At 48.7% G+C, this 27,615-nt stretch overlaps 1 protein-coding gene across 2 annotated transcripts; it reads left to right on the top strand.

The window, feature by feature from the left end:
* The first annotated feature begins 110 nt into the window (after positions 1-110).
* Positions 111-24,113, top strand: SREBF2 (sterol regulatory element binding transcription factor 2). Of its 2 annotated transcripts, none has more exons than XM_086610131.1 (19): positions 111-192; positions 4,730-5,116; positions 6,025-6,206; positions 7,407-7,547; positions 9,341-9,562; positions 11,057-11,171; positions 11,381-11,562; positions 12,345-12,537; positions 13,486-13,667; positions 14,330-14,603; positions 15,653-15,822; positions 16,038-16,206; positions 16,768-16,888; positions 18,457-18,566; positions 19,861-19,993; positions 20,543-20,711; positions 21,939-22,124; positions 23,012-23,123; positions 23,800-24,113. In XM_086610131.1, exons 1-19 carry the CDS (start codon positions 111-113, stop codon positions 24,018-24,020), a joined length of 3,351 nt encoding a protein of 1,116 aa, XP_086466257.1. In that variant the 3' UTR covers positions 24,021-24,113. The 2 variants fall into 2 exon arrangements, with proteins under 2 accessions (XP_086466257.1, XP_086466258.1); XM_086610132.1 differs by having other exon boundaries at positions 7,407-7,552; positions 9,340-9,562.
* The last annotated feature ends 3,502 nt before the right edge of the window (positions 24,114-27,615 follow it).

Below are 27,615 nucleotides of genomic sequence, written 5' to 3'. Positions count from 1 at the left end.
CCAAGATGGCGCGGGGTCGGCGGCGCTCGCCGGCAGCGTCCGCTTAAGCGGCCGGGGCCGGGGCGGTGGTTCATGCGCCGGTGCGCCCGGCCGCGGCGGGGCCCTGCGCGATGGAGAGCGGCGAGCTGGGCGCGGAGAACATGGAGACCCTGACCGAGCTGGGCGACGAGCTCACGCTGGGCGACATCGACGGTGGGCGCCACGGAAAAGAAGGGGGTGGTGGGGGTGGGGAGGGGGGGCGGCGCGCGTGGGCTCCCCTGCGCGGGGTGGGGGGAGCTCTCGTGCCTCCCCGCTTGTCCGCGCGGGTCCGGGGCTGCCGGTGCCGCCCGGGGGGCAGGGTGCGTGGGTGAGGGGGGCTCTTGGATCTCGCTGCGTGGGGGTGTCCTCGTGGAGTGGGAGCGCAGAGTGGCCGCACCGGCTTGGCCCCGCTGCGTGGAGTGCGCTTCCCACGCGCTCCGGGCTTCCGGCGCGCGTGGGGAGCGAGCGGGGAATCCGCCGTCCCGGGTGGGTGAAGGCGGGGGTGCGGGGCGCGTCCCGCCGGGCAGCGCTCGCCTGGCCAGCGGCCACGCGTGTCACCCTGCGGGCACCCGACGGCCACCTCCGCCTGCGGTGGAGACTTTCGTGGGGCTTCAGAGCGACTTTCCTGGGGCTGACCCACGCCGTGGGGGTGTCGGGGCAGTAACCGCAGGAAGCCGCGTGGGGATCGGAGCCCCCGCGGCCGCCGAGCCCTTCCTGCCACCCGTGGCCGCTGCCGGCACGGAAAGAGGTTGGCGAAAGTTAATTGCCTTGTCTCGGTCCTCCTGCCTCATGACCATGGGGGAAGCGGTGCTGCCCGGGGTTCCCCTCGTGTTTCCTCGTGGCTCTCTCGAAGCCGGTACTAAGGGATTGCCAGGGCTGTGCCACCACTAGCACCTGTGGAAGGAGGCCGTGCCTCCTTGCCCCCCTCCACCAAAACAGGTGTAACGGCTTAAATTTCCCTTTCCCCCCTGCTCTGTGTCATCCTAAAACTTGACTGCATCAATGCCAGAGCTCAGACCCACAAGAAAGTCCCTGTTTTCCATGGAAGTGCAGCAACACAAAGCACCTGTGCGCAATGCCTTAGTTAGTGTTTCCCAAACAGCTCCTGAAAAACCATTAAAAATGTAAATTCTCGAGGAGCTCCCTGCCATAGGGTGGGGATGGGGACCTGGCACAGCTCCCCTGCTCTGCTCAGCGGTAATCTCCAACAGAGCTCGGCTTTGGAGGGGTGATGCCTACAGCATCCTCGTTTAGCAGCTGAGAGGTGAAATTGAATGGGTGCTTTTAAATTTTTAGCCAAGATTGATTTGCACTGTAGTTCTGGGCAAAATTTATGCCCTTTATTTTTTTCTTTGTCGTACGTAAAAGAAGAATATACCTTATGAGAATGTAAGGGCCTTAAGTTGCTGGTTTGCTCTTGTTTAAGTGCGATGTAATGACATCTTGGGTTCCGTAGGGAGACAGAGATGAATTCTGAGGAACCTGGAGCCAGCTTTGAACCACGGTGTGCCCAGGGAGGTGTGATTCAGAGCGATGAGTAACTTAGGAGAAAGAGCTTCGCCTTCCTCCCTGGCTTCCTGGGGTGGGTTTTCCTGGGGGTGTGGGAGGTGTATGACGATCCTGCTTTTTTTGTGCTCTGACATGGATTTGTCTCATGGTTTGAAATTCTGCAAGGGTTTTGATTTGGTTTTTAAGTCTTCTTGTGGTGAGTCTCGGTGTCCCTCTCCTGTCCAGGCTGAGGGACCCTCACTGCGTGCTTGCATGCCTTTTGGTTTTCCACAGTGGAGGAGGAATGACGCTGGTTTGGCAGATGCACCGACTGCTCTGGGATGCAGGAGCTTATGGGGGTTGTGCTCCAGGATGAGATGTGAGGCTGGTTGGGAGGTCCTCGTGCTGAGCTGAAGGTGTCTGGCTCTCCCTCCTGCCCTGGCACAAGCTCCTTGGCCGGCTGCGGGCTGTCGTGAGTGGCTGCAGGCACCTCCTTGATGGAAAGGTGCTGCCGGGTGCCACCTTACCCCAGGGGTAACACTGGAGAGTGAGGTCTGATTTGGTCGTGGGTGCGAAGCACGTCTGGGTTCGGCGCAGAGGGGTTGTTTCTGTCAAGGTTGGGATCTCTGCTACTTTGTGTTTCTCGGAGCACGGTGTCTCCGGGAGCGTGAGGGCAAGCAGCCCCTGTGCAGGCTCTGAGCTGCCACCTGGGAGAGGCAGCAGAAGCCCAGCCCTTGCCTTTCTGCCTGGTGTTTGGGTTCTGGGCTGATACAAGCAGCAGAAGTCCGTCCTCAGTGGCTTGGTTTCGTAACACCTTGTTGACATTTTTTAGCCTTGGGCTGCAATAGTTTTCTGTAGTAACATCTCGCTCCACCTTAGGGACTGAGAACTCTTGGACACCGAGGGTGCGGGTGATCTGACGATGATGGGTTTATCACCGAGAGCTGTCTTCTGAAAGCACCCTGCATTTCTGACAGTCAATGTAGGCGCTCGCTCTGTGCTCTGTGTAGGAGAAGATGTTTTAAAAGGAAGAGATTGGGATTTTTGGATGTTGCCGTTTCTCCTGCTTTTTGTTTTCGTTGTGTTGCTGCTAGGCACTTAGGCACTTTAGTGCTCTTAGGCACTTTAAAAGAAGTGGGTTTGATCCCCTGACAGTCTAATTTTTAAAAATCAATCTTCAGATTTTTTGCATTTAGTCAAAGTTAGGTCTATGATAAGGATGTGATTTAACTTGTGAGAGCAGGAGTAGTTTTTTAAATAAAATATTAAATCTGCTATATTGAACACAATGTTCTTTAAAATGCAGTACTTGAAATTTGGCCCTTGCACTGGAATTTGCTCTTCCAGAGCAAATCTCGTCCTATTTATGTTTATTCCACGCTTGCAGCAGTGCTGGCCGGTAGTGAAATAGCAGTGCCATCAAATGAAGAGCTTGAGAGGTACGTAGTTGAGGTTATCAGGTTTATCATGTTGGGAGTTATTTGGGATAGTCTTAACTGCAGTCAGTTGGAGGGTGAGAAGTTGCTTGATATCCATCTAGATGTTACGCAGAAGTGTTAATCTTCAAACAGCCCTCTTCGCTCCAGTAATGTTTTGTGAAAGTTTACTGAGGCATTGCATAAAAAAACTAAAACATCTTTCGTTCATCTAGTTAAAAGCGGAGACAAAGGTTTGGTTGGGCTGGTTGCCCCGAGGACGGTTGGTGCTCCGGGTGCGGGAACCACACACCCAAGCTGTAAATAGGTCAGGAGGACACATTCCTCCCAAGCTCCTCCATCCAACAGACTTGAGTTCTTAAGAGCAATGGTCGTGGTCAATGCTTAAATGTGTGTAAAGGTGTGGAGCAGTTGCTGTTGGAAGGGAAGAAGAGTAGTATCGTAGAACGGTAGCAAAACGTTTGTTGAGGGAGCAAGAAGCTTGGAGGACAATTCCTTTGCTCTGACTCAGGAGTGTCAGACAAATTAATTGGATAACGCATGGGTGGCATTTCAGAGAAGCAAATTAATGGCCTTCTTATTACTGGGACAATTTCCACGGAAACATTTTGTGAAAAGTTTACTTCTTTGAATCCCTTTCATATAAACCACAGCAGCAACATCCTTTGGGTTTGTGGATGAGAAAGCTTCTGGTTTAAAGAGCCCTTTGCTATTTTTTTTTCCCCTGTGAATCAGAAATTTATTTTCTACTTTCTAAACCTGAGTTTATAAACCCTCTGTTATGTTTGTGAGTCCCCTCCCTTTTTTCCTACTTCCAGTAAAAAAAAAAAAAAAAGACTTTCAGAAAGCTATGGAAGAGCTGGTGCAGCATGGGCAGATCCTGAGGTGGGGAAGGATGTCTGACTCCTCACGCCACTGCCCACACACAGATCAGGAGAAGCAGTCGCGTAGCTTAAAGTGCATAATTGGATTAAGTTGGATTAGACAGAGGGAAGAGGAAGCTTCGTTTATGAACAATGATCTCTTGATTGTGAAATTTTTTTCCTGTGTGAGGGAGAGCTGTAACATTGTGGTAGGAGCCTCTTGATGTGGGCTGATAAAATGTTGGAGAAGGTGGGATGGAGAGGAACTGCTGTGCAGTGATTGCAGGCAGGAGATAAATAGGCAAAAAAAAAAAAAAAACCACAACAAAAAAATGTTATTCTGGTGGTTTAAACACCTGGATGGGTTTCTCCTGCTACAGTTCTATGAAGTGTTGTTTCCTGTAGTGTTTTCTCCCCAGTTTCCAGCATGCTTGAAAGTAAATCAATGTTAAGATGAATTCTTATCCCATTTCTTCATTTTCCAGATACTCAGTGGGGCAGGAGGGATGGGGGATGAAAAGCATCCTAAAAGTTGGGTAGGAGAACAGTTAGTGCTGGAATTGCAGAGGTGCTTGGTTTCTTCTGCAAGGATTAGACTGGAGCAGCGATGGAACGAGGCTCTAATATTTTAGATATATTGGAGATGGCTTTAAGCTCTAGTCTGTGATTGGATCTTGTAGTCTGGGAAGGTGTTGTAGGAGAGTCCTGCCTTTCTCCCTGAGTAGTGGCAGCAGTACCTCTCCACTGGCTGCCTCTAGGTTTCTCTCTGGAGATGTTAGGTTGGTGTGGTATGTTCTCTGGAGGTTTTGAAGGACCTGGAGCTCCCTTGTGTGCATGAACCCCATAATTCGAGTCCTGACGTAACGGCTGGCGTCAAAGCATACGGGCAGTGAAATAGGATTGAATGTATTTTCTGTTTTACAGAGATGCTGCAGTTCGTGAGTAACCAGGCAGGAGACTTCCCAGATCTGTTTTCGGATCAGTTGTGTGGCACCTTCCAGGGCAGCAGCAGTGGTGGCAGCAGTGGCGGGACCCTGGAGCCACAGTTGCAGCGGCCATACAACCAGGTGCAGCTCCAGCCCTTCCCACCAGCCCCCGCCTCCCCCCAGCTCCAGAGCCTGCCGGTCAAGGCGACGCAGGCAACGCCTCCGGCCCCTCCGCGGTCAGCACCTCTCCTTCAGCCCCGGCCACCGCTCCAGCCACAGCTCCAGCAGCAGGCCGTCATGATTACACCAACGTTCAGCTCTGCTCCCCAGACCAGGATTATCCAGCAGCCAGTGATCTACCAGAATGCGGCCACGAGTTTCCAAGGTAGTGATTGGGGTGCTCAGGTTATGGGTGTGCCTGATGCACTCGTGATTTTGGGGTGCTCAGGCCATGAGTGTGCCTGGCACACTTGCAATAAATGGTGTTGGTGTTCAAACTCCAGAAGTGTCTTTGGCCGTGAAAAGCCTAAAGATCCTTTTCTTGCAGTGCTACCTGTGGGGCGTCACTTCTGCCTACATGGCTTTGGAGTCGGAGGAGCATGAGAAACTATCATAAATGAGACCTTAAGTCTTTTTTTGGGACCTCTTGCGATAGTTGTCTGCTTGCCTTCTCTCCTATGGCTTGAGAAAAGTGTGTCTGAAAAATGATTTGTCGGCAGCCGTGTCCTCCTGCTGATTGGTGCAGTAGGCAGATCCAGTCCTGAAGCTCCAGTCTGTTCCGTGTGGCAATCTGGACTGAAGGCACATGTTAACTACCAAACTCTTGAGTGTGGTACTTGTATTAAGCAGAGACAGTTGCAGGGGTATTTAACGATGACCACATTTTCCTTTGTGAACATCAGTTGTCTTGATCCTCTTCAGTAGGTGTTGATTCTTTACATGATAAATAGGATCCTAGAGTCCACCAAGGTCAGCAGGAGTGGGCAAGTGCCAACTGGATGTACTGCATAATGTCACTCAAGTGATGAGTCCCGTGCTATCAGACCGAAGGTTTTTGACTTTATTTTCTTTTAGCTGATCCTCTGTGCCTCCTGGAAAGCTGCTATTCTAGGTGCAGCGTCCTCTTGCAGGAGACACCAAAGGAGCTGGAAGCTTCCCAATGTGTGGGATGTGTTAGATGAATGCAGCCTACTGAGAAGCTCTGGGAAGAAGTGTGAAGCTAGGAGCGTTTGCAAGCTCCATAACAGAGACCTGTGTCTCTGGACTATTCCTCACATCTCTTCTGCTTTTCAGTTCTCCAGCCTCAAGTCCAGAGCCTGGTGACGTCCTCCCAGGTTCAGCCGGTTACCATCCAGCAGCAAGTGCAGACAGTGCAGGCCCAGCGAGTGCTAACGCAGGCTGCCAACGGCACCATCCAGACGTTAACGCCAGCCACGGTCCAGACAGTTGCTGCACCACAGGTCCAGCAAGTTCCAGTAAGTAAAAATGTGGAGTGATAATGGGGATCCAGCAGAAGTTGTTGCTTTTGTGGGTGTGGTCTCCTGGCTTGCCAGGGAAAAGGTGGCGAAGCTTGTAGGGCTGGTGGTCCTGGCTAGAATTGCTTTTGCACAAATGTTTTGTGTGTGAGAGGTGTTTCTAGCCAACCTGTGTTCCAGAAGCATTTGTTTCGTGCAAGTCATGTTTGAGGGTCCCTGTTGTGAGCTGTGATGTGACTTCAGGTAGCAGGCAACGTTCAGAAATGGTTTTCACTAAAACACGTGCATAACTGAACTTGGTCTAAAATGTTTTTGTAGCTTGGTGCTGCTGAACTGGATAGGAAACCTTACTTGAACGAGCTTTCTTTGACTTTTGCCTACTACTTTGCAAGTCCACCACGTCTACCATGTCTTAAAAGGGCCGACTGATACCGAAATGTTTTATTCCAATTCTTCTGCCACAGTTTCTTTGATCTTTTTGCTGCTACAGTGTCATGTGACTTTTGTTTTAGAACTTACACAAGGCTCAAAAGGTCTCGTGTGTCTTTGTATTAGATAAAAAAGTTTATGGCTAGCGGACTCGCTCAGTAAGACAGAGTTCCAGTTCAGTTGTACCGTGCCGTCTGTAGTGTTCTCTGTATATAAGAGTCAACGAGGTGTTTGAAAAAATAAAAGCAAGCTGTGTTATGGCAAAATAACTTACAGTTGGTTTTGATCTGCTTTATATTCATGGTACCGATCCTTTCAGTGGAATTGGAGGTGGGGAAAGCTACTACAGGTATTTGCCAAAGCAGGCTGTCCTAGCCATGTTAGATTCTGAGTACTCAACCAGTTAATGTAGTGAGCTAATTATAGGTGTAATTGGAGAGGGGAAGAGAGCTTTTCCCTCAGCTCTTTTGTTTTTTTTACATACTCATTTACTTCTGGTGACTGATTTGAAAACCAAAGTCCTGGTTGTTCCCCTGTTCCCCTCCCTCCAGCTCGCAGTTCAGGCTGTCTCACGGTGAGAGTTTGCATCAGGGGCTGACAAAAACCATCAGGGTGATGCAGGGCACAAGGTGAAGGAAATACTCACCCTGCTCTTTTACCATCCACTGAGATGTAAAGTTACAACTCTGTCATCACTTACCTCTGTCTACTGAGATCAGCAGAGGAATGCGTGCCTGCTTTCCCCTTCACCTGTAACTCTTTCCAACGTAGGTTCTGGTCCAACCTCAGATCATAAAAACGGACTCCCTGGTCTTGACAACCTTGAAAGCGGATGGTAATCCTGTTATGGCTGCGGTACAGAACCCTGCGCTGACAGCTCTCACCACTCCCATCCAGACCACAGCTCTGCAGGTACCATATGGATGATGATCTTCCTTGCCTCTCCTCTCAGACGTCCTTTCCTCTTCACACAAGGAAGAGATTTGGGCTTTAGTGTTCTGCAGTGGTGCAAACAGGAGGGGTTTTGAGGGCTGCTCTTGACAAGTCCAGTAAGTGAGTAATACCCTGTTTCTGCCAAGGCTAAACACACAGATTGTGCTTTTTTGGCAGCCTCCCATGGCCAGTAAGCAAAGACCAAGGGCACGTTTTTGTTTACCTTTTTCTGGTGTTACAAGGAGAGGAGTATGACCTAAAAATTCCATCCAGTTTTTAACCTCTAGAAGATACTTGAAACTGAAAGCCAGCTCACTCAGAATACCTGTGGAACTTTCTTTTCCACCTCAGTAATGTCTAATAGCAGCATGTTGAATGTGAAAGCTAATTAAGCTACTTTTCAGAGGGCGTTTGCAGTGAGGAATCGGTATGATCATTGGAAATGACAGCTGTGCTTCGTGGCCTACACTTATCAGCTTTGAGAAACTTGTGTCCTCAAAGACGCATTTACTATGATCTTATGTATTCTAAACAGATATCTCTGTTCAAATATTTACTGGGGTAGATAAACTTGCAAGTCTGGACTTAAGTTTTGAGTTCTTTTGCATAGCATGGTAGGCTTCTTATGTACTTGTTGGCAGTCAGGCTAAAATGTTCAATTAACCTGCTTGCTTTTAGGTGACGTTTTCACACAGAGGTGAGACTTATGTGATTGTGTTTGTCTGAGACAAAGTCCGTAAAACTTTTTTAAAACATTGAAATTTGGTGAAAATTAGCCAAGGAGAGATGTAGGTCTTAAATTATTCACTTATTTGTCAAGTTCTGGCTTGAAACGAAACTGAATTCATTTCTAATATCCCAATTAGAAGACTATTTCAGATTCAACATTGTTCCTAAGTTTTCTTATGACTAGTTTATGCTTATTTATGTTAGTCTGTCGTTTGACAGAAATAACTCTTCCTCTTCATAACCACTTCCCTGATCCTTGGTGTACCTTAGAGAACGTGTGTACCCTTCTCAATCCTGTTTGCTGGGTTAAGCGGTCTAAACTTTCTTTACTCCAGCTATCCTAGAAGCTCCTCTGTGCAACAGTTCTGGTGGGATTCATCATCTTTTATTGCAGGGTACATGCTGCTTTATTTTAGTATAGATGATCTGTCCTACATCTAGATGTCCAAGTTTGAGCTTATCAGGCTAGTGTATATCACTCATTGCCTTAGTTCCTCATCTTAAGGTTTTTATAGCTTAAAGTAGCTGTGGTTCTATTTTTTTTCCTGTTTAATTGAATTCAAATCAACTGCACTGCTCAAGCCAAGGTTTGTTTTTTTCCATAGTCAGGTCCTTTCTAACATTGCCATTACCAGTTTGGAAGTAGCATTGCTTGTTGCTGATTTGATGACTTTATTTGTCCATGGAAAAGATGGATTTGGACACTTGAGTTGTAAGGATCATGGGAGCAAGAAAGAGCCTTGCACTGTTTCTCTATTTAGTGGATGAACAGAGCATGGTATTGATGGAAGAGAGTTGATGCTCTTGGAGAACAAGAGATGGTTTTACTCCACAGTGACCAGTGTGGGAGGCAGAGTGGCAAATTTTTGCTGTGCTGCTGTGTCAGTGCTCGTGCCAACCAAGGAAGACGGGAGGAAATTGGCATATCTCTTCTTTTCTGAGCTTCTCATTCTTCTTTTGTTTACTTCTTTTTCTGTTACCTTCATAAACCTTATCTAAATCGGCTGATTGCTTGTGACGCTTTTTACGCATGGTCTTTGTAGACCCTTGTTGGGAGCAATGGGACCATTTTGACCACAATGCCGGTGATGGTGGGACAAGAAAAGGTGCCTATCAAACAAGTTCCTGGGGGTGTCAAGCAACCAGAACCACCTAAAGAAGGAGAGAGGAGAACAACTCACAACATCATTGAAAAGCGTTACCGGTCATCCATAAATGACAAGATCATTGAGCTGAAGGACCTTGTCATGGGGACAGATGCCAAGGTAAAGATGTGGAATAAGAGCAAATCTAGTGTCCTAAATGCTTTTTCTTCAGCTACTCGTTGCTCTATGAAATGAGGCAGTTGAGTACATGTGACTGTTAGTAGTATGCACATATGTATTGGGATAAGACTGTTGGGGAATACTTGTGCAATGGAAAACTTGATAAGTACATTCAGGAAGGGTCACTTGTAAAATGTTTGGTTTACTATGCCAGTGGTACTGGCTCTTCAAAATAAGCTATGCCTTATGTGTGTGTTCTTATGTTAGGCCTCGCTTAAATAGGCCCTCTAGGTATAGAATATCCAAGTGGATGTTTTGATAACTGCCAAATCAGAGCTTGCTTAATTCTTGTTCCCTTTTCCATGGGACTGTAGTAGGGAGGATGATTTACAGAGCTTTCCAGTTTGTTCCTTTTAGACATCAAGTTGTAAAAACTCCTGCTCACTCAAATATTAGCAGCTTTCTTGCACCATGTGTTTGGGGTTGTGCTATTCACTTTCCCTCATGGTGGCAGAGCAGGAAGTAGTATTCTTGATAAGTTGTATGGTCTCTGTACAAATACATGCCCTAGTGAAGTCACCTCCTACTACTGAGTGGAACTGGAAGCGTACCTTTTAAAAATCTTGGTGACATGCAGTGGCTTCGTAGTACTTTGAGCTTGTGTTTATAAGCTAAGCTTGTACCCCTGTGCTGGAAGCAAATATTTTCATGGGGGTGGCCAAGGGACTGAGGCGAGGAGAGAACAGATTATCTCAGAATAAAACAGTGAACCATAGTTAACCAACAGCATCTTGTTCCATCCCAGAAAAGAGCCACTTCATTTCGAAACTGTGACGCTTTCAAAGGACTGTTTCTGGCTGAAATCTAGATGTGAACTCTTGTGAATTGCATGTTAATCTGTTTCCGTTGTACTACTTTTATAAGATCTTTGAGAGGCCCCAGTCACAGAATCACAGAATGTTAAGGATTGGAAGGGACCTCAAAGGATCATCTAGTCCAATCTTCCTGCCAGAGCAGGACCACCTAGATCAGATCACACAAGAATGCATCCAGGTGGATTTTGAACATCTCCAGAGAAGGAGACTCCTCAACCTCTCTGGGCAGCCTGTTCCAGTGTTGTGTTACCCTTACTGTGGAGAAGTGCTTCCTCATGTTTAAGCAGAACCTCCTATGTTCCAGCTTATATCCATTTCCCCTTGTCCTATCATTGGATGCCACTGAGAAGAGCCTGGCTCCATCCTCATGACAGTCACCCTTTACATATTATAAACATTAATGAGGTCCCCCCCAGTCTCAGTCCTTGTATGTCTTCAAAGTCTAATACTTTTCCCCTAGCACGTGTCCCGCTATTAGTTTCTTTGCAGCTGCTGAGTGGTCCTTTACACCCCTTTCTATCACCACATGATACAAAGGGTTGTGGTATCCCTACGAGCAGGAAGGACTCTTTGACTGTCTTCATATAAACTGCTTTCTGTTCGTCTTAATTCCTTGCAGATGCACAAGTCTGGAGTCCTGAGAAAAGCCATCGATTACATTAAATACCTACAGCAGGCCAACCATAAGCTGAGGCAGGAGAACATGGTTCTGAAGCTGGCTAACCAAAAAAACAGTAAGTTGTGGGGGCTGTGCAGCAGTGGGGAGGCAGTCAGCATGAACATAGGATGCCTCTTGCAATTTCTCGTCCTTGACAGAGGTAGATAACACACACGTTGCATTGATAGTGGCCAGTGTTAACTCCAGGTGACAGAGCCAATCTGAGCGACGCTGGCAGGATGCAGGATCAAGAAACACGTACGTAAAGCACTCTGATTTTTGCAGAGCTGTTGAAGGGCATTGACCTAAGCAGCCTGGTTGACAATGATGTGGATCTGAAGATAGATGACTTCAACCAGAACGTTCTGCTGATGTCTCCTCCGGCCTCTGACTCGGGTTCTCAGGCTGGCTTCTCTCCCTATTCCATTGATTCAGAGCCAGGAAGCCCACTCCTTGATGATGCAAAGGTATTTGTGACTTCAGTTGTCAAATTCTAGGCACCTATTGCAGGGATACATAAGGGCCAGAATTTTAATTCTAATTCTCAAAAGTGGAACCAGTGGACACCTGGCAAGCAGATCTGTAGGGGTCAGAGATCCTTTGTAAGAACAAAGAAGGTGCATGAGCATGTGTTATCTTTTCTTAAATGATTGAGGCTACTTCCTGAGCTGTGTTATCTGAGCCATACCTTAACTGCCAGAAGAACCTTTGCCTTCAACCCCTGTAGAGGCTTTGTAGACTTACAGTGCATGTTCATGACCCAAAGACCCCATGGATTTCCAGGCATGTATATGTCCAGTGAATAAAGCAGGAGAACTGGGAAATGGATATGACATCAGCTGTGGTTAATGATACCATAAGTAACCACAGTAGCAGAAAGCTGTTAGCTGTCTTCAGCTGATACATTTGTTTTGTGGTTATCGCAGAACAAGTGGGTCTTCTGGGAGATCCTAAAAGAGTAAGGGCAGCAAAGGTTAATCCTAGCCTAAACCAGGGATCCAGTTAATGGTAACTGAAATGACTGGGAGCAGAAGGAAGGTGAAAGTGCTCAAATACTTCAGCCTTGTCTTACTAAGCTAGAGAAAGCTTCACTGGAGTTCTTGCTGATCTTAATCTTTAAAACAAATTTTAAAACGTGTTCTGATTCTCCTTCTTCCCTATGCCTCCCTTGGCATAAGCCTTTTTTTGTCCTCCAGAATAGTAAGCAGTTTTTTTCTCCTCTTTTCTCTCTAATCCTGTTCATTTGAAGGTTAAAGATGAGCCCGACTCTCCTCCTGTGGCCCTTGGTATGGTGGATCGCTCTCGAATACTCCTCTGTGCTCTCACGTTTCTTTGCCTTTCCTTCAATCCTCTGACATCCCTCCTGGATGCCCGAGGAACCCCGGAGTCCGACAGCCTGGTGCACCATGGCTCTGGCAGGACCGTGCTCACCATTGAGTCAGGTAATGAACTAGAATAGTTCGGACCACAGAAAGTGGACAGGCGTACATGGTCTGCTTAAAGAGCATGTCCAGCTGTGGCGGCTACAGGTCACGAGGTGGACTGTCGGTGTGGTTTAGTAGGATGGTTTTTTGTATTCAGGGAGTTGTATGACCTCTGTTGAATGGTTGGGGAGGGATAATAGCTGCAGGGCGGGGTGTGGGAGGAGAGCCAGCTGTGCTTGGACACAGTTCCAGTTTACATCCCCATTGAGCATTCTTGAGCAAAACCAACCTTTGCTTGGTGCGGTGAGATAGAGGGGGCACCCGCTTGTAGCCCAGCAGCCTGGGCTCTCAGGATAGAGCCCTGAAAAGTAGTTCAGAGTAAGGGGTCCTCCTGTCCTCGCCAATCTTTGAGGTACTTTATATTAGTTTTTAAGGTAACTGACTGATTTTTGTAACTTATTAATGAAGTAATAGGTGAAGAATTATTTCAGAAACACTGTTTGCTATAGGGTCTTGCAACTGGCTTGTTCATTACACTTATTCCGTAATGTTCATAGTTTAGAATACAGCAGCTTAGGGGAGGGCAGGGCATTCTGTAGGCGTGCTCACGTTTCCCTGACTGGTAAATATGCTTCCTCAGTGTTGCTTTGTAAACTTAATTAAGATCAGAAAATGACACTAAAGTATTGAATACCCATGGGTGTACAAAGTATTCCAGGAAAACTAAAGGTTTTCTTATAAATCAGTCTTGTAAAAATAACTATTTTTGTTTAGTTGGGAATGTGTGACTTGGAGTTTGGATGAAGAGCTGTTGATACAGGTGTTTCCTGATTAAAATGCAGTCTTTGCAAAAGTTGATACCACATGTGGCAAGCATAGCAGGACATCCTTCAGGGTTTGTGCTTATCCTGATACTGGGCTTTGTGTCCAGATTAACTTTTCTAACTTCTGGGACATCCATTGCAGATACAGGTGGTTGGTTTGGCTGGATGATGCCCACGCTGATTCTGTGGCTTGTGAATGGAGTCATTGTACTGAGTGTGTTCATCAAGCTCCTTGTGCATGGAGAGCCGGTGACCCGGCTGCACTCAAGATCATCGGTCACATTCTGGAGGCATCGCAAGCAAGCAGACCTGGATTTGGCAAGGGTAAAGTTGACTTGTTGTTTTGCATCAAACACAGTTTCTAGGAGGGAATATGAGTAAAAGCAGTCTAGTAAGGCAGTGGCTGGGCACTTGCACGAGCATGGTATTCCTCAAGTGGATTATCCTGTCTGAATCCAGAGAAGCTGGAGCTGTGTTGTGCTGAGAGATAACTTGTCTTCCCTCAACATAAATTAGTGAGGCTCAGACGCCAGCATTGGAAGAGGCTTCTAACTTCTGTCCTTGTTCCTTGCTGCTGCATCTTGTAGCAATCTTTGGCAGCAAGGTCTTGGTTTCTGTCCAGAATCTGGCCTCTGCTGTGTCTGTCTGCTGTCCTCCAGCCTTTTGGAAGTCTTCTCCATTGTTGAGGCAACATTTGGCTTTTGACACGGGGACCCTAAAACTTCCATGTTGGAAGGAGGCAGGCAGGAACCTCCTTTCATCTAGTGCCGATGTGTCTCTCAGGCAGTGCAGGATCAGAGCCATGTGTGGAAAGGTATGTGTAGGGCCAGATTTGAAGCTAGTGTAAATTGCCTTCGTGTTTACGAGGACTATGTTGACCTCCCTCAGCTGAAGATCTTGTCCTAGCTTGTACATCGGTCTATATTGCTCTTAATGCAAAGGTCTCAAAGTGGCTTTTGTTGAACCTTTCTTCATGTTATTTGCAGGGGGATTTTGCTGCAGCTGCATCAAACCTACAGACTTGCCTGTCGGTACTTGGCCGAGCACTGCCAGCATCCCGCCTGGACTTGGCCTGCAGCCTGTCTTGGAACGTGATCCGCTATAGTCTGCAGAAGCTGGCGCTGGTGCGGTGGCTGCTGAAGAGGACTTCTCATCAGTGGCGGGCAAGGGAGGCCACTGCAGGCTTTGAGGATGAGGCCAAGACCAGTGCTCGGGATGCGGCTCTAGCGTATCACAAGCTTCATCAGCTCCACATAACGGGTAGGGAGCGGTGGTGGCAGATTTTCTGTTCTCGTTTTGCCAAAGTGGGAGGCTTGAAGCTGATCCTGGGGACACTGGGAGAGTGCTATGGTCTCCCTCCTCTGGGAGGGCTGCTGTTGGGACTCAGCCTGATGAATTTCAGGAGCTACTTACTGAAATAGGACAGGTTCATGCAGTGAAAGGGCTCTGTAAGAACAGCTGAAGAAACAGCAGTATCTCAAGTTATGTGTTCCTGAGCCTGCAGAGGTGGCTGGGAGTCTTTCCCAAGCAGCGGTTGATTGAGTTCAGTTGCTTTTTGTCACTGTGAAGGGCTGGCTTCATCCCTATCACTTGGGAACGTGATGTGGAAGTGAGAGCTGGGGTTAATTGCTGGAAGAATTTATATTTTCGAAGCTGTGTAGAGCACAGATTGCCAGTTGGTGTTGATGTGCTTTGAAAACCTGGGTGTGTGCACATGTACTAAGGAAGTGCTTGAATGTTCCTTATGAACACTTGTTTTTGCCGTTTCCTTGGCAAACCAATTTGCAATGTTAATAGGCTACGAGAACATCGGAAATCCAAGCTAAACTTCCTGCTGCCTAATCATGCTGTGTGAATTGCAGCCGTGCTGCCAGGGATAAGTTCTTGTCCTTAATGTTATCTGTGTAGGTGCAGATGTGGACTGCAAAGGAGTTAAATTTTAAGACAGTGGTGAATATAGCGAGACAAAATTTGCTGATGATTTTATCATAACTGGTTTAACTATGCAGGGCTTTCTTGCAGAAACAAAGCTGTGGATGCCAACCTTGGTATCTGCAGAGGGGAGACTCGGTTCAAGTTGTTCTATTGCCTGAATACAAAGTAGGCATATGACGTTGTAAACGTCTCATGTCAACACGTTCTCGTTTGTCTCTTTAGGATTGTAGTCCTGCAAATCAGGGAGGTTGGAATAGATGATCTCTAAGGTCTCTTCCAGCCTGTGCCGTTCTATGATTCTATGAAATCACAGTAGTATTAGCAGCTGGTATTAGTGTCAAAAGCTAACTGTTTTGCTTTCCTTTCTGTTGCAGGTAAACTTCCCTCTAGCTCAGCTTACTCGGGCTTGCACATGGCCCTGTGTGCTGTGAATCTGGCTGAGTGCGCAGAAGAAAAGATTTCCCCCAGCACCATGGCAGAAATCCATCTGACAGCTGCGGTTGGCTTGAAAACCCGCTGTGGAGGCAAGCTTGGCTTCCTGGCGGTGAGTTGTCATCTCCTCTCCTGTTGCACCTCCATGCAAAGCTCTAGGAAGGCCTGCAAGCTGGCATTGCCGTAGCTCAGGGCATGTGCCAGCACTACAATTACAATGTGACCTGCAATTATGATATGAGCTGTAATTATGATAACACCTTTGTCCGTGGTGATGTGTCTCTTTCCCTGGCTACTGTTCTCAATCTTCGCCTCTCCTTTCCCCAGAGCTACTTTCTAAGCCAGGCTCAAAGCCTGTGCAGCTCAGAGCGGAGTGCCATTCCTGACTCATTGCGTTGGCTGTGCCACCCCCTGGGACAGAAGTTTTTTGTGGAACGAAGCTGGACGGTGAAGTCTGCTGCGAAGGAGAGCCTGTACTGCACCCAAAGGAACCCTGGTGAGAGCCACTTGTGTCCTGAGTGCACAGCCTCCCAGCACTTTGAGCCTGGCTGGCTCTCCACCCCTGGGACAAAAGCGAGTGCCTCTTCTATGTCTGCCCTGCTTGTGGTCTTGATGGGCAAGAGGGGCTGTGGAGTTGAGACACATCTCCTCAGTCTGCGAGAGCTGGCTCTCTTCTCCTTCGTATACTGTGTTTTGTCATCCCGCTTGTGTCTTTACATGCTGGAACAGAGTCTGGATGTGGCCTCGAATGTCCAGGAGGTGACTTTGGGGTGACCAAGGTTTATCCTTCACAGAGCGGTGTCATCACTGTTTTGTTGAGTGGCTGAAGTGCCACAGGGACGTTTGGCTGCAGACTGCGGCTTTATGAATGGATTAAAGGGTTAATAAAGCCCTGAAAACGTAGTCTTTAGAAATCTTGGCATTAATTCCTCAAGAATTTCCCTCTACTGTTCATTCTCTTGCTCCTATGTTTTGGTTCTTCTTTTTGTTTGTTTTGGGAGGTGCCTATCATTGTATTCAAGTGAAATGGTTTGGGGTTTTTTTCCTTCTTCTCTAGCGGATCCTATTGCACAAGTTCATCAGGCATTTTGTGAGAACCTGCTAGAGCGAGCAGTGGATTCACTCGTGAAGCCTCAGACTAGGAAAGAGATGGTGGGACAAGAAGAGGAGGAGCCCTGGTAAGTTTGCTTGCTGCACTGGGGGCTGCTGGCTGCAGCCGCAGGCTGCAAGGTGGAGCTCATAGCTGTTGACTGGGCGCTCTGGGGCAAACCGAGTGATTAGTCCTTATTAAAGACTTGAAATGACAACCTAAGTGTGGCTGCCACAGCTTACTAGGAGAGCGAGCTCTGCCTCTTCTTATTAAAACCTTTGAAGTCAAAGGTGAAACTCTGAGTGTCGCCAGGTGCAGTGAGGGTTTCTGGTTGATTCCTGAAAGTGGATGGATGGCACTTTCTCTGCTGACAAAGTTTAATGTTCAGGAATGTTAAAATTAGTGTACGCCTGATGCTTCTATAGACGAGAATGTACATCCAAGGCTATAGGAGCATGCAGGTCTGGCATGTCAGGGACTGGCCCCACCATCTTGCTACGTTATGCGTGAGAGCGTTCTCCTGAGTGAACAAAGTACCTTGTTTACCAGCAGTGAAAAATCAAACTGATATGTGGCAAGAGGGGGAGAGATGATGTTGGCCGAATTTGTCATTGGCCTCTCAGCTCTGTGATCAACTGAAAGGGGCTGATAGGTGGGAATCAGAGCAGCTTTTTGTACTGAACTGCGTCCATCTCTTTCCTGGACTCCACAGGAAGTGGAGCCCCTGCCTTTGCCTGCAATTCTGCACTGTTTCTAGCTGATCTCCAGATTTGCTGGTGCCAAGCAAATGCTATGTAAAAGATATGGGAAGCTCTGTAAGAATCCTGTCCCCAAAAAATGTGGGTAAAAGCCTCAAATGGGAAGATAACCAAATTTCCCTACCTGTGTAGGGAAAATATTGCACATTTAGCTTTTTTCTTTTTTTTCAATCTCGTGTCTGTTTCCTAACATCATTGCAGAGAATGAGCAGCAGTTTGGTCTAATTGCTTGCACAATACAAATGCTTGTGATCAGATGCTGCTGTTGATGATGAGAGAAGGTAGCAGGACTTGTATAAGTGAGGTGGGTTGTCAGTATACTTGTGGGAGTCCTGTCTCCTCACAGGAAGGACTAGTTTTAGTAATACAGCAAGCCTTTTCGTCCCCCTCTAGGGGTAGTAGCTCAAGATCTTCCTCTGTAGCATGTCCCAGGAACTTAGATCATTGCCGTGTATGCTACTTTCTCTGATCAACGCTATGAACGTGTTGTCAATTGCAGGCATGCATATTTGCATATATGCAAATAGTCACTCCCAAAAGTGTAATTCAGTCTCCTTTGGAGGCAGTGATGGAAAAGGAGCCTGTTATCAACTCGTAGCATATGTCATGTCCAGCATCTCTGTAGTTGAGGTGAAACTCCCAGGATTGACTCCAGTTCTGAGCTGGTCTCCTTGTGTGGGGAGATTTGAGGCTGCCCCTCCCTGAGCATCTGTCTGTGTGCTTTCACTCTCAGGGAGGTCTCTTCAGTCCAGCAGTGTTGCCTTACTTGCAGAGCTTGAACTTTCTGCTGGCGTAATGAGTCAACATTGTTTAACTTGTGACTGATGAGAAATGCCTTCAGGCTTCGGTATCTCCTGTTTGACAGCATAGCGAAGGTCTGCCTTGCTTCTTGTTTCAGTGAGTTCTCTGGTGCCATGGAGTACCTGAAATTACTCAACTCTTTCTTGGACTCGATGGGAAGTGGAGCCCCACCCTTTGCCAGCAATTCTATACTCAAGTCTGCCCTGGGTAAGTCTGGCAGAACCAAAGCGCTCTCAGCTGCAGGAACTACTGCTGATAGGCATTCCCTTCTCTCTCCACCACCTCTCAAACTCTAGGCAAGGAGAAATGCAGGAGCAGCAGCAGACCACAATGTGGTATGGCGACTCAGAATGGAAGAGGGTGGTTGGGAAGGCTCACAACTCAGCTCTGTGTTCTAATGCTGGGTGCCCAGGTGGGGCTGCTGTTACTTGTGTTGCCAGGCATGTTCCAAGCTGAATCCTGTGCCCTCATCTGAGAGTTTGCTCCTGGCAATGCGAAGCGAGTGGAAGGTTGTAGTGTATAAAAAAGCATAGGAGTGTTGTGATTGAGGTACAGGAAGACTTTTTTTCCCCACTTAATTATGTATTGGACCAAATACAAGTTGACCTCACTTTCATAGCAGCTGTCGTCTATGTTCCTCAATCTGCAGAGACCTGCAGCCCTTGCTGTAGACAAGCTCTGGGCATCTATTGGGAGATGCTTGGTTTGGTCCCTTAGTGTATATTTATTGGGACAATGAGAGCTGTAGACACCCTCTGAGCCATGTGCTCATCTGGACTTGGCTGGAAGTGAGCTGCTGGAGTATTCATCTTGCTTGGTGTTGGTACAGACAGCACCTGGCAGCTCACCAGGACGCTGCTGGAGCTTTAGATGTAGGCTAACTGTGTTGTACCTAAAATGTACGAAGTAAACATAGAAGAGAAACTAGGTATTTCTTTTTCAAGGTATTATTTTTTTGGTGTAAAGGGAAGTCTATATTTGGGTTAATAATTGTCATGAAATTTAAAAGCAGGTCAGAGTAGCAGAGCTTATGTCCTTTGGCCCTAGGTAGTCTTTAGGAAGTTTTTGATGGGATGTTAAATAATGGAGGAAATAATACAGGGAACCTGATTTTACTGGCTTGATGGTGGTAAGTGCCAAGGCATGGTGTATATGAGTAGAGTTGTTACTTTGAGTTGGCGAGCGGAGATCCTTGTTGGGAAAAAAGTCAACAGATTTCGACTTAAGTAGTTGGGGTAGGTTCTTGTTGACAAGATCTAAATTTGGCACCCAAAACTCTGCCTATGGTCAGATGTAGGCTGTTTTCAAGTCCCTCTGTGTTCCTGCAGCACATTTCAGTGTTTACCCAGATGGCTGCATTCCCATGGGATCAGTTTGGGCTCGTTAGCATCAATCTTGGCGGAAGGCGTTGGCAAGGGCATGTGATACCTGCCCACTTCTCTGAGCAGAAAGGGAGCTGGGTGTCCTCTTCTGGGCTGCAGCTTGTGATTCTGTTTTACAGGCCCTGACGTGGTGTGCAGATGGTGGTCGGCAGCGGTGGCTATGGCAATCGGTTGGCTCAGAGGGGATGACGCTGCTGTGAGATCACATTTTGCAGAAGTGGAGCGCATGCCGAAATCCCTGGAGATGTCAGAGTGCGTAGGCCTTATACAACTTTCAAACCCCTGCTCCTTCTAAACGGGGATGGCCCTTCTCCAAACTCCTGTCTTGTGGGCTACCTCTACCTGTGCTCTGGAGTCGCATGCCCCTTGTGCTCTGGGACAACGTAATGCACCGTGCTCAGCAGTCGAAGCTGAGATCAAGTCTTGCAGGCTGATGTTAGAGCTGTGGACTGGAAGTGTCAGAATTGCTTCTTTAAAGATGTCTTTTGGCTTTCTTCTAATTGCACAGCCCGCCCCCTTCCAAAATCAAACAAAACTCAGACACTGAGGGACAGGCTGCTGTCACCATCTTGGTTCTTTTGCATTAAAGCTTCTTAGCCAGTTTCCATCCATTTCTCTGTGTGGTCTGTGTAGGTGAGGAACAATTTCCATCTCTTTTATCTCTAAGAAATGATGATGTCTCTGCTCTTGAAAGTGAGAGGGTGAAAGCTGATGCTGGTTGCTGCTTGAGCTCAGCTCTTGGGGCTGCCCTGTGACAGCATGTCATAGTACTGCTTAAAAGCAGCACTCTTTCTCTTTCAGAAATGCCCTGGTGAAAGCCACCTTCTACGTGTGTAAAGCCATGCAGGCTTCACTATCTGGGAAGGCAGATGGTCAGCAGAGCTCCCTAGGTCACTGCGAGAGGGCCAGCAGTCACTTATGGAACAGCCTCAACATGAGCAGTGGTGTCTCCAGCACCGTCCTCAACAACGTAAGAGCCCCGGGATAAGACATGGTCTGTCTTGGTTGTAAGGTTGGTTTTGTTGCAGGCGTATTTCTTCCCTGTTGTATCAGACACAACATTCTCCATCCATCCTGTGTCCAATGGGAGCAGAAGGGAAACTTCCTCCCTTTCCTTCCAAAAGGCATTGACATCTTTCTGCCCCTGCAGTATGGAGGAGCAGAGCTGCAAGTACAACATCATTTTTCTGGGCATGCTTTCAGATAGCTGAGCTCCTACTTCTCTCCTGCTAGTACATGTCACCCTTTTCTGGTGCTTTGACCACTTCATGTTTGGACTGTGGAAAGCGTCCATCTCCATCCTCCAAATGAAGTTGCTGACACCTGTGAAGCAGGACCTCATTAAGTCAAGTCTGCTCTGTTTCAGGCAGCACTCATGTGTTTGTTTGAACCCTCTACCACAAAAGTAGGACTGTGCTGTGCTATTCCTGAGTTTGTGTGGGGCTTGTTTCTCTTATTTCCAGGATTACCTAAAGCTGGAGCTTTCCCTTCATGGCATATGGGACACAGTTCTTGTCCCTTCTGCTGCTCCTGGGTGGCAGCTGTAGTGCATTGTAGTTGCATTGCATGTTGTGGCAGTAACGGTGCAATGTTTCTGCAGTGCAGTACAGAGGCACCCTCTGCTTCGGCAGCATAGGTAGAGTCTCCTAAGAGCAACTAAGACAGCAAGTGATGCTAAGAGGCAGCAGCAGATGGGGAGAAGGAATTTGGGCAGCCACTGTGGGCTGTGTCAAGATTGCCTTTTTTTTTATCTCTGCAGGTAGCAAGGCTGTCTTAGCAGTTCTCCACTAGTTAGTGCTGTCATTTGGGCAGGAAAGCCTTTGCAGGAGGCTGGGGCATCACCGGTGCAATATTCTCTTGGCATGACTTGTCTGGGGTGGGGTTGAGGTCAGCCTTACGAAGGTGTTGGGTGTCCCAGTGGGGAGAGATGCTCCTTGGACACAGCCCAGCACTTGTTCCTTAAGCTGGACCGCAGTGCCTGGCCCTGGAGACACCGCTTGGGCAAAGTCCTGCTCCCTTTGGTGTATCGTAGTGGGGTGACTGGGCTGGGAGGGCCAGGGAGCACCCCTGGGTGGGCAGGAGGTGCCACGGCTGGCCTCCGTGGGCCGTGTCGGCAGCTGTGTAGCAAATGTCCTGTTACTCGCCCAATGGGTTGTGTTAATAAGTCTGTGTGTCCGGGCCCCCCTGGCTCTTGCAGATGATCCAGCTGCTGGCCTGTGACTTGCTGCTCTCTCTCCGCACCAGCCTGTGGCAGAAGCAGGCGAATGTGAGCCAGGCCCTGGGTGAGACCTACCACGCCTCGGCCCCCGAGCTGACGGGCTTCCAGCGCGACCTCGGCAGCCTGCGCAAGCTGGCCCACGGCTTCAGGCCCGCCTATCGCAAGGTGATGGCTTGTCTCCCCTGCCCCTTCCGCCTCTGCTGAGCTATGGCCCTTCCCAGGGGGCGACAGGGAAGCTGTGGCCCTTAGAAATGTAGGGTGTACATGGGCTGGAGTGGTTTGGACACTTGGGGTGGGATGGTCTGCCACCAGCAGCCTCTATACTTTCTCTTGGTGGGTGATGAAGGAGGTTCCCATGGGAGTCCAGTGCATGCATGGAGGTGTCTGCCTTAGTTTCTACCTAGAAAACCACCAGCACATCTGCATTGCCAAGCAAATACCATGGCATCCTGCCCCTTAACGTGGCTTCAGACCGGGTCAGTCCCTTCAGGGAGTGTGTAAGGAGGCTTCCTCAGCCATGTTGATTCTGTGGGTAGCTGAGGGGTCAGATGCCTTCTGCACCTGTAGAACACCAGCTGCTTCTGTGGGAGTTTTCCTCCCCTTCTCTTTAGTCTATCTAGTTTTAAACCTCTGTAGAGGAAGTGTAATCTAATACTTGGGTAAGAGAGTTGTCCTGGTACTGTCCAGACTCTGGATTTCACTGTTTGGGGCTATAAATGGAGCGCTGCGCTAACAGCCTGGGGTGAGATGCCCGCCTAGGCCACGGTGCTGGAGTTTACTCTCCCATTTTTTCCGCGCTTGTTCCTCCCCCTTTCCAGGCCACTCACAGTGTGTGTTAAAAGCTTTCTTTTTCCCTCCTCATGGTTGCCCTGACTGCAAATTCCCTGGAGACAGGTGGGAAGGTGAGGGAGGAGCGTGCAAGTGGGTCTCTGTTGTTGATGCATCGGTGCTCTGCTCTCAAAACGTGGAGGCTGAGGCATGACGTGAGTTCAGCCACAGCATCACCCCCATGCCAGCCCACTTCTTACCCCCTGTCCTGCCTTCCCTTCCAGGTCTTCCTCCACGAGGCCACTGTGCGCCTGATGGCAGGTGCCAGCCCTACCCGTACCCACCAGCTGCTGGAGCACAGCTTGAGGCGACGCACGCCCCAGAGCAGCAAGCAAGGTCGGCCCTAGAGCCCCAGCAGCGACCCACTGCCTGTGGGGCTGGGAGAGGGCAGCACTTGGGCAGGGTTAGGGGGCATAGATGCAGACTGCAGTGTCTTCCCCACGTCTGAGGCTCAGGATAACAAAGTCCTGTCAGCCTGTGGGTTGTGGCAATGCTTCTGCCACGCTCTCTACAAGCTGGCTAACATGAGCTGCCAGCCCTGGGCTGGAGATGTCAGTGAACAGGCTGGAAAACGCTTGCGTTCGTGCAGCCGCACATGCACAAAATTTGGCAGGCTGGAATTTGGGGCGGTCAACGCGAAGGCAGAAGCCAGGAATTGTAAAGGGGAGAGCCAAGAGATGGGGTGTTGGTTGTAAAATCCCTCGAGGGTTGAAGGAAACGGGCAGATGTATGTGCTGGAGCTGGGATGAGCCCTAAGAAGTGATGTGAAAGGGACCGTCTCTGAAGAAGACAGGCTCGCCAGTCCCTGCCTCACCCCAGCTCATACTGTTCTCCGCCAGCCTAAAGCAGCTGCTTGGGGGATCCGCAGGGTACCCCTCACTCTCAGCATAGCCGGAGGACACTAGCCAGGGATGCCTGTGCTAACTGGTGCCAGTCAAGGGCCTGCGTGGCAGGTTTTTGTCACACAGGTTGTAGCTTCATCGTGAGCTTTCTCTCTCCTCTTTGCCCATAGGTGAGCTGGACACCCTGCCGGGCCAGAGGGAGCGAGCCACAGCCATCCTGTTGGCCTGTCGCCATCTCCCCCTCTCCTTCCTCTCCTCCCCGGGCCAGCGAGCGGTCCTGCTGGCTGAGGCCGCCCGCACTCTGGAGAAGGTGGGGGACAAACGCTCCTGCAGCGACTGCCAGCAGATGATTGTAAAGCTGAGCGGGGGCACAGCCATAGCCGCCTCCTAACACTGGTGTGGGGCCGCCTCATGCAAAGACAGCCTGGTTGACCATCAGCTTGGACTTCCCTTCTGGAGCTTAAAAAAAAAGTGCTAGGTTAGGGCTGTGCTGATGGGGTGGGAAAGGGAGGGAGGGTTTTGGGTTTGTTTTGTTTTTTTTTTATCTTGCCCCAAGTTTAGCTTTATTATCCCCCTTTCTTATTCTCAGGCGCTGCAGCAGAGATCTGCCTAGTTGTGGTTTTTGCAACTGTGCCTGGGGCTGTTGGGAAGCACTGCCCTGACCCGGAGTCCCCATCCCTGCTGAGGGGAGAGGCCCACAAGCCCAAGGCACAGAGAAGTGACACATCTAGTGTCTGTCCTCAGGGGCATCTTGTTCCCTTCCCGAATGCTTTGCAGAAAGAAAGCTTTGGGAAGGGCAGAGGATCTGCTCAAGTCTTGCCCCAGATGGCTGCTGAGGTCTGGGGCCGTTCCTGAGAGAGAGGGGGAAGGCACCAGCTTTCCTTGAGCTGCGTGTGCATCAGGAAACTGCTTTTTCACTGGAGCCCTCCAGACCTGATTTTACAGAGGTGCTCTGGGAGTATCGCTTGGGGCCAGTACCGCCCAGCAAATTTCTCTACGGTTTTTATACATGTTTTTTTATAGGAGTGTTTGTGGCTTTACAAAAACTTAGGGAATGATGCAGCAGATTTCCCTTCCTCTCCGCTTCACGTGTCTCCTGCCTGTGGGCAGAGCTGCCTCTGGTTTTTGGCAGGGGATTGGGTTCATGGCAGCCTACAACAAGCAGAGCCTCGTGGGAGGCCATGGACTCCCTGGTCATCTGGTGCTGGGTGGCAGCAGAGGTGGACATGCAGTGCCCTGCACTCTGTGTGAAGGGTGAATGCTTCTCTGGTGCCTTCTTGTTGATGCAGAAACAATTTTTAGAAACGCTTTTTTTTATTTTACTTAATTCCCTGTCCTAGAACTTGTCTTTGGGTGTTTCTCCTTCTCTTCTCCAACTGCTCGACAGCTCCTGAGCTCCTGCAGGGACTGGGAGGCAGTGGCTCAGGGTGTGAGTCTCCCAGCTCTGTTATCATCACTGTTCAGAGCAATTTGACTTGGCAGGTGTGGTATCGCCTGTGACTTTCCAAGAGGGGGAGGCGGATTGGGGACAGGGAAGGAACGGTTTGCCCTCTTTTTCTCTGCCTTTCTTGTTGCATCTTTCCAAAGAAGTGCAGAGTGATTGCCCTCTCACACGTGCAAATATGGGAACCAGCCTTTGGCAGGTGGGCAACACTGTTTCTCCCTGTGTGTAGCTGGCACATGCTCTGTGTCGGCAGCTAGAAGTACTTAGATAGGGGCAGCAGCCCAGTCCTATCCTGTCCCAGTCAGACCCATACAGCCTGATTCCTCCTGTAAAATCAGAACTTGGGCTGTTTTGCAAGAAGCTTCTGCCTGTATCCAGCTTTTGCAGAGAGGTGTGAGGAGCTGAGCTCCTTCCAAAACGAGGGGAAAAAGATGGGGGCTTGTTGTCTTGCTTTGCATGGGGTCTTTTGGCATCTGGAAGGAGGATTTCATGTGCTGCAGGAATTGAATATGAGTACCAATGCATGCAGCCTGGGGAGCAAACAGGAGGAACTGGAGCTCTGTACCCAGTCAGAAGGTTCTGATATCATAGGAGTAACTGAAACATGGTGGGACAACTCACATGACTGGAGGAACACAATAGACGGCTACAGGCTGTTTCATAAAGACAGGCAAGGAAGAAGAGGTGTCGTCATGTTCTATATTAAAGAGAACCTTGGATGTGTACAGGTCAGCTACAGCGATTATGGAAGCCCTATCGAATGCCTCTGGGTGAAGATCAGAGGGGTCATTTCCAAGGGTATCTTACAGTAGACATCTGATACCAACCTCCAAACCAAAATGATAAGGCCAACAAAGCAATATTTGGGTCACTTAAGCAAGCTTTGGGCCAACAGAACCTGGTTCTTGTGGGTGACTTCACCTACCCAGACATTTGTTGGAAAAACAATACAGCAGCTCGCATGTCATGCATCAAGTTCCTGGAATGTACAGAGGAGTGCTTCCTCATACAAATGTTAGATCTGCCAACCAGGAATGAGGCGCTGCTGGACATGCTACATACAAACCAAGAAAACCTGCTTTGTAATATCTCGGTCAGCAATAGCCGTGGCTGCAGCGATCACAATATTGTGGAGTTTGGGATCCTGCTGAGCGTGCTGAAGGTTAGTACCAAGACACAGGTTTTGCATTTCAGAAGAGTAAACTTCAGCTCACTCAGAGCTCAGTTGAGAGGGGTTCCATGGGAAGCTTCCATGGAGGATAAAGGAGCTAGGGAGTGCTGGGAGTTTTTCAAGAACGCTCTCCTGGAAGCACAAAACCAGTTCATCTCCTTTAAAGGTAAGGGAAGTAGATGCAGCAAGAGACCCTTTTGGCTTAACTGTGAGCTGCTGAGTTTGCTCAAAACCAAAAGAGAAGCATACTGGAGATGGAAAAGCAGATGAATACCCATTGAGAACTACAAGGGCATTGCCAGGGCATGCATAGATGCAGTTAGAAAAGCAGGAGCTCAGCTTGAATTGAAATTGGCTAGAGATGTCAAAAACTACAAGAAAAGGTTCTTCAGGTACATAAACAACAAGCAGAAACAGAAGGAAAATATTGGCCTGCTCTTAAACAGGAGAGGTGAATTAGTCACTGGCAACACTGAAACGGCAGAGGTTCTCAACACTCTTGTCACCTCTGTCTCTACCAGCACTGTTGGGCCCCAGGCCTTGGGAACAAAAAAAACCCAGGTTGATGCAAACACAGACCCCACCATCAGAGAAGTAAGAGTTGGTATGTGAACCATTACAGGAGTTTAACTCCTACAAATTGATGGGCCAGAGCTGACTGATGATGTTGTGAGACTGCTGTCCATAGTTTTTGAGGAGAAGTGGAGATCAGAGGATGCCCCAGAAGACTGGAAGAAGGCAGATGTCACTGCTGTCTACAAGAAGGACTTAATGGAACATCCAGGAAATTATAGGCCCATCAGTCTTTCTTCAATCTCTGGGAAAGTTATGGAATGAATCCTCCTTGGGGACTATCACGGGGCAAATGAAGCATGTGATTGGGAAAAGCCAGCACGGATTCACCAAGGGCAAATTGTGCTTGACAAACCTGATCGCCCTCTATGACAAAGTAACCTGCTCAGTTGATGTGGGGCGAGTGGTGGACATTGTCTACCTGGATTTCTCCAAGGTGCTTGATATGGTTTCCTACAGCCTCCTCCTAGAGAAACTGATGTGTCTAGACAAGTGGTCTGTGCAGTGAGCGGGGAACTGGCTGACAGGCAGCACCCAGAGGGTGGTGGTAAATAGCTCCTTTTCAAACTGGCAGCCTGTCACAAGTGGAGACCCCGAGGGTTTGATACTGGGCCCAATGCTTTAATATCTTCATAAGCGATCTGGATAATGGGATCAAGAGTAACCTGATGAAGTTTGATGATCCCAAACCAAGTGGAGAAGTGGACGCTTGGGAAGGGAGAGCCACCCTGCAGGAAGACCTGGTTAGGCTGGAAGAGTGGGCTAACAAGAGCCTTATGAAGTTCAACAAGGACAAGT

This window comes from Tauraco erythrolophus, chromosome 4 (genome assembly GCF_009769465.1).
Source record: "Tauraco erythrolophus isolate bTauEry1 chromosome 4, bTauEry1.pri, whole genome shotgun sequence".
NCBI lineage: Eukaryota > Metazoa > Chordata > Aves > Musophagiformes > Musophagidae > Tauraco > Tauraco erythrolophus.
The sequence above is the reverse complement of the archived record's forward strand: the minus strand, read 5'-3'. Positions and strand labels throughout refer to the sequence as shown.

Excerpts from the sequence above, each read along its gene's own strand:
- SREBF2 (XM_086610132.1), top strand. The coding sequence starts at position 111 with ATGGAGAGCGGCGAGCTGGGCGCGGAGAACATGGAGACCCTGACCGAG. Across the intron at positions 20,712-21,938 it reads CCAGCACCGTCCTCAACAAC|ATGATCCAGCTGCTGGCCTG; the intron begins GTAAGAGCCCCG and ends TGGCTCTTGCAG. Across the intron at positions 23,124-23,799 it reads GCCCCAGAGCAGCAAGCAAG|GTGAGCTGGACACCCTGCCG; the intron begins GTCGGCCCTAGA and ends CTTTGCCCATAG.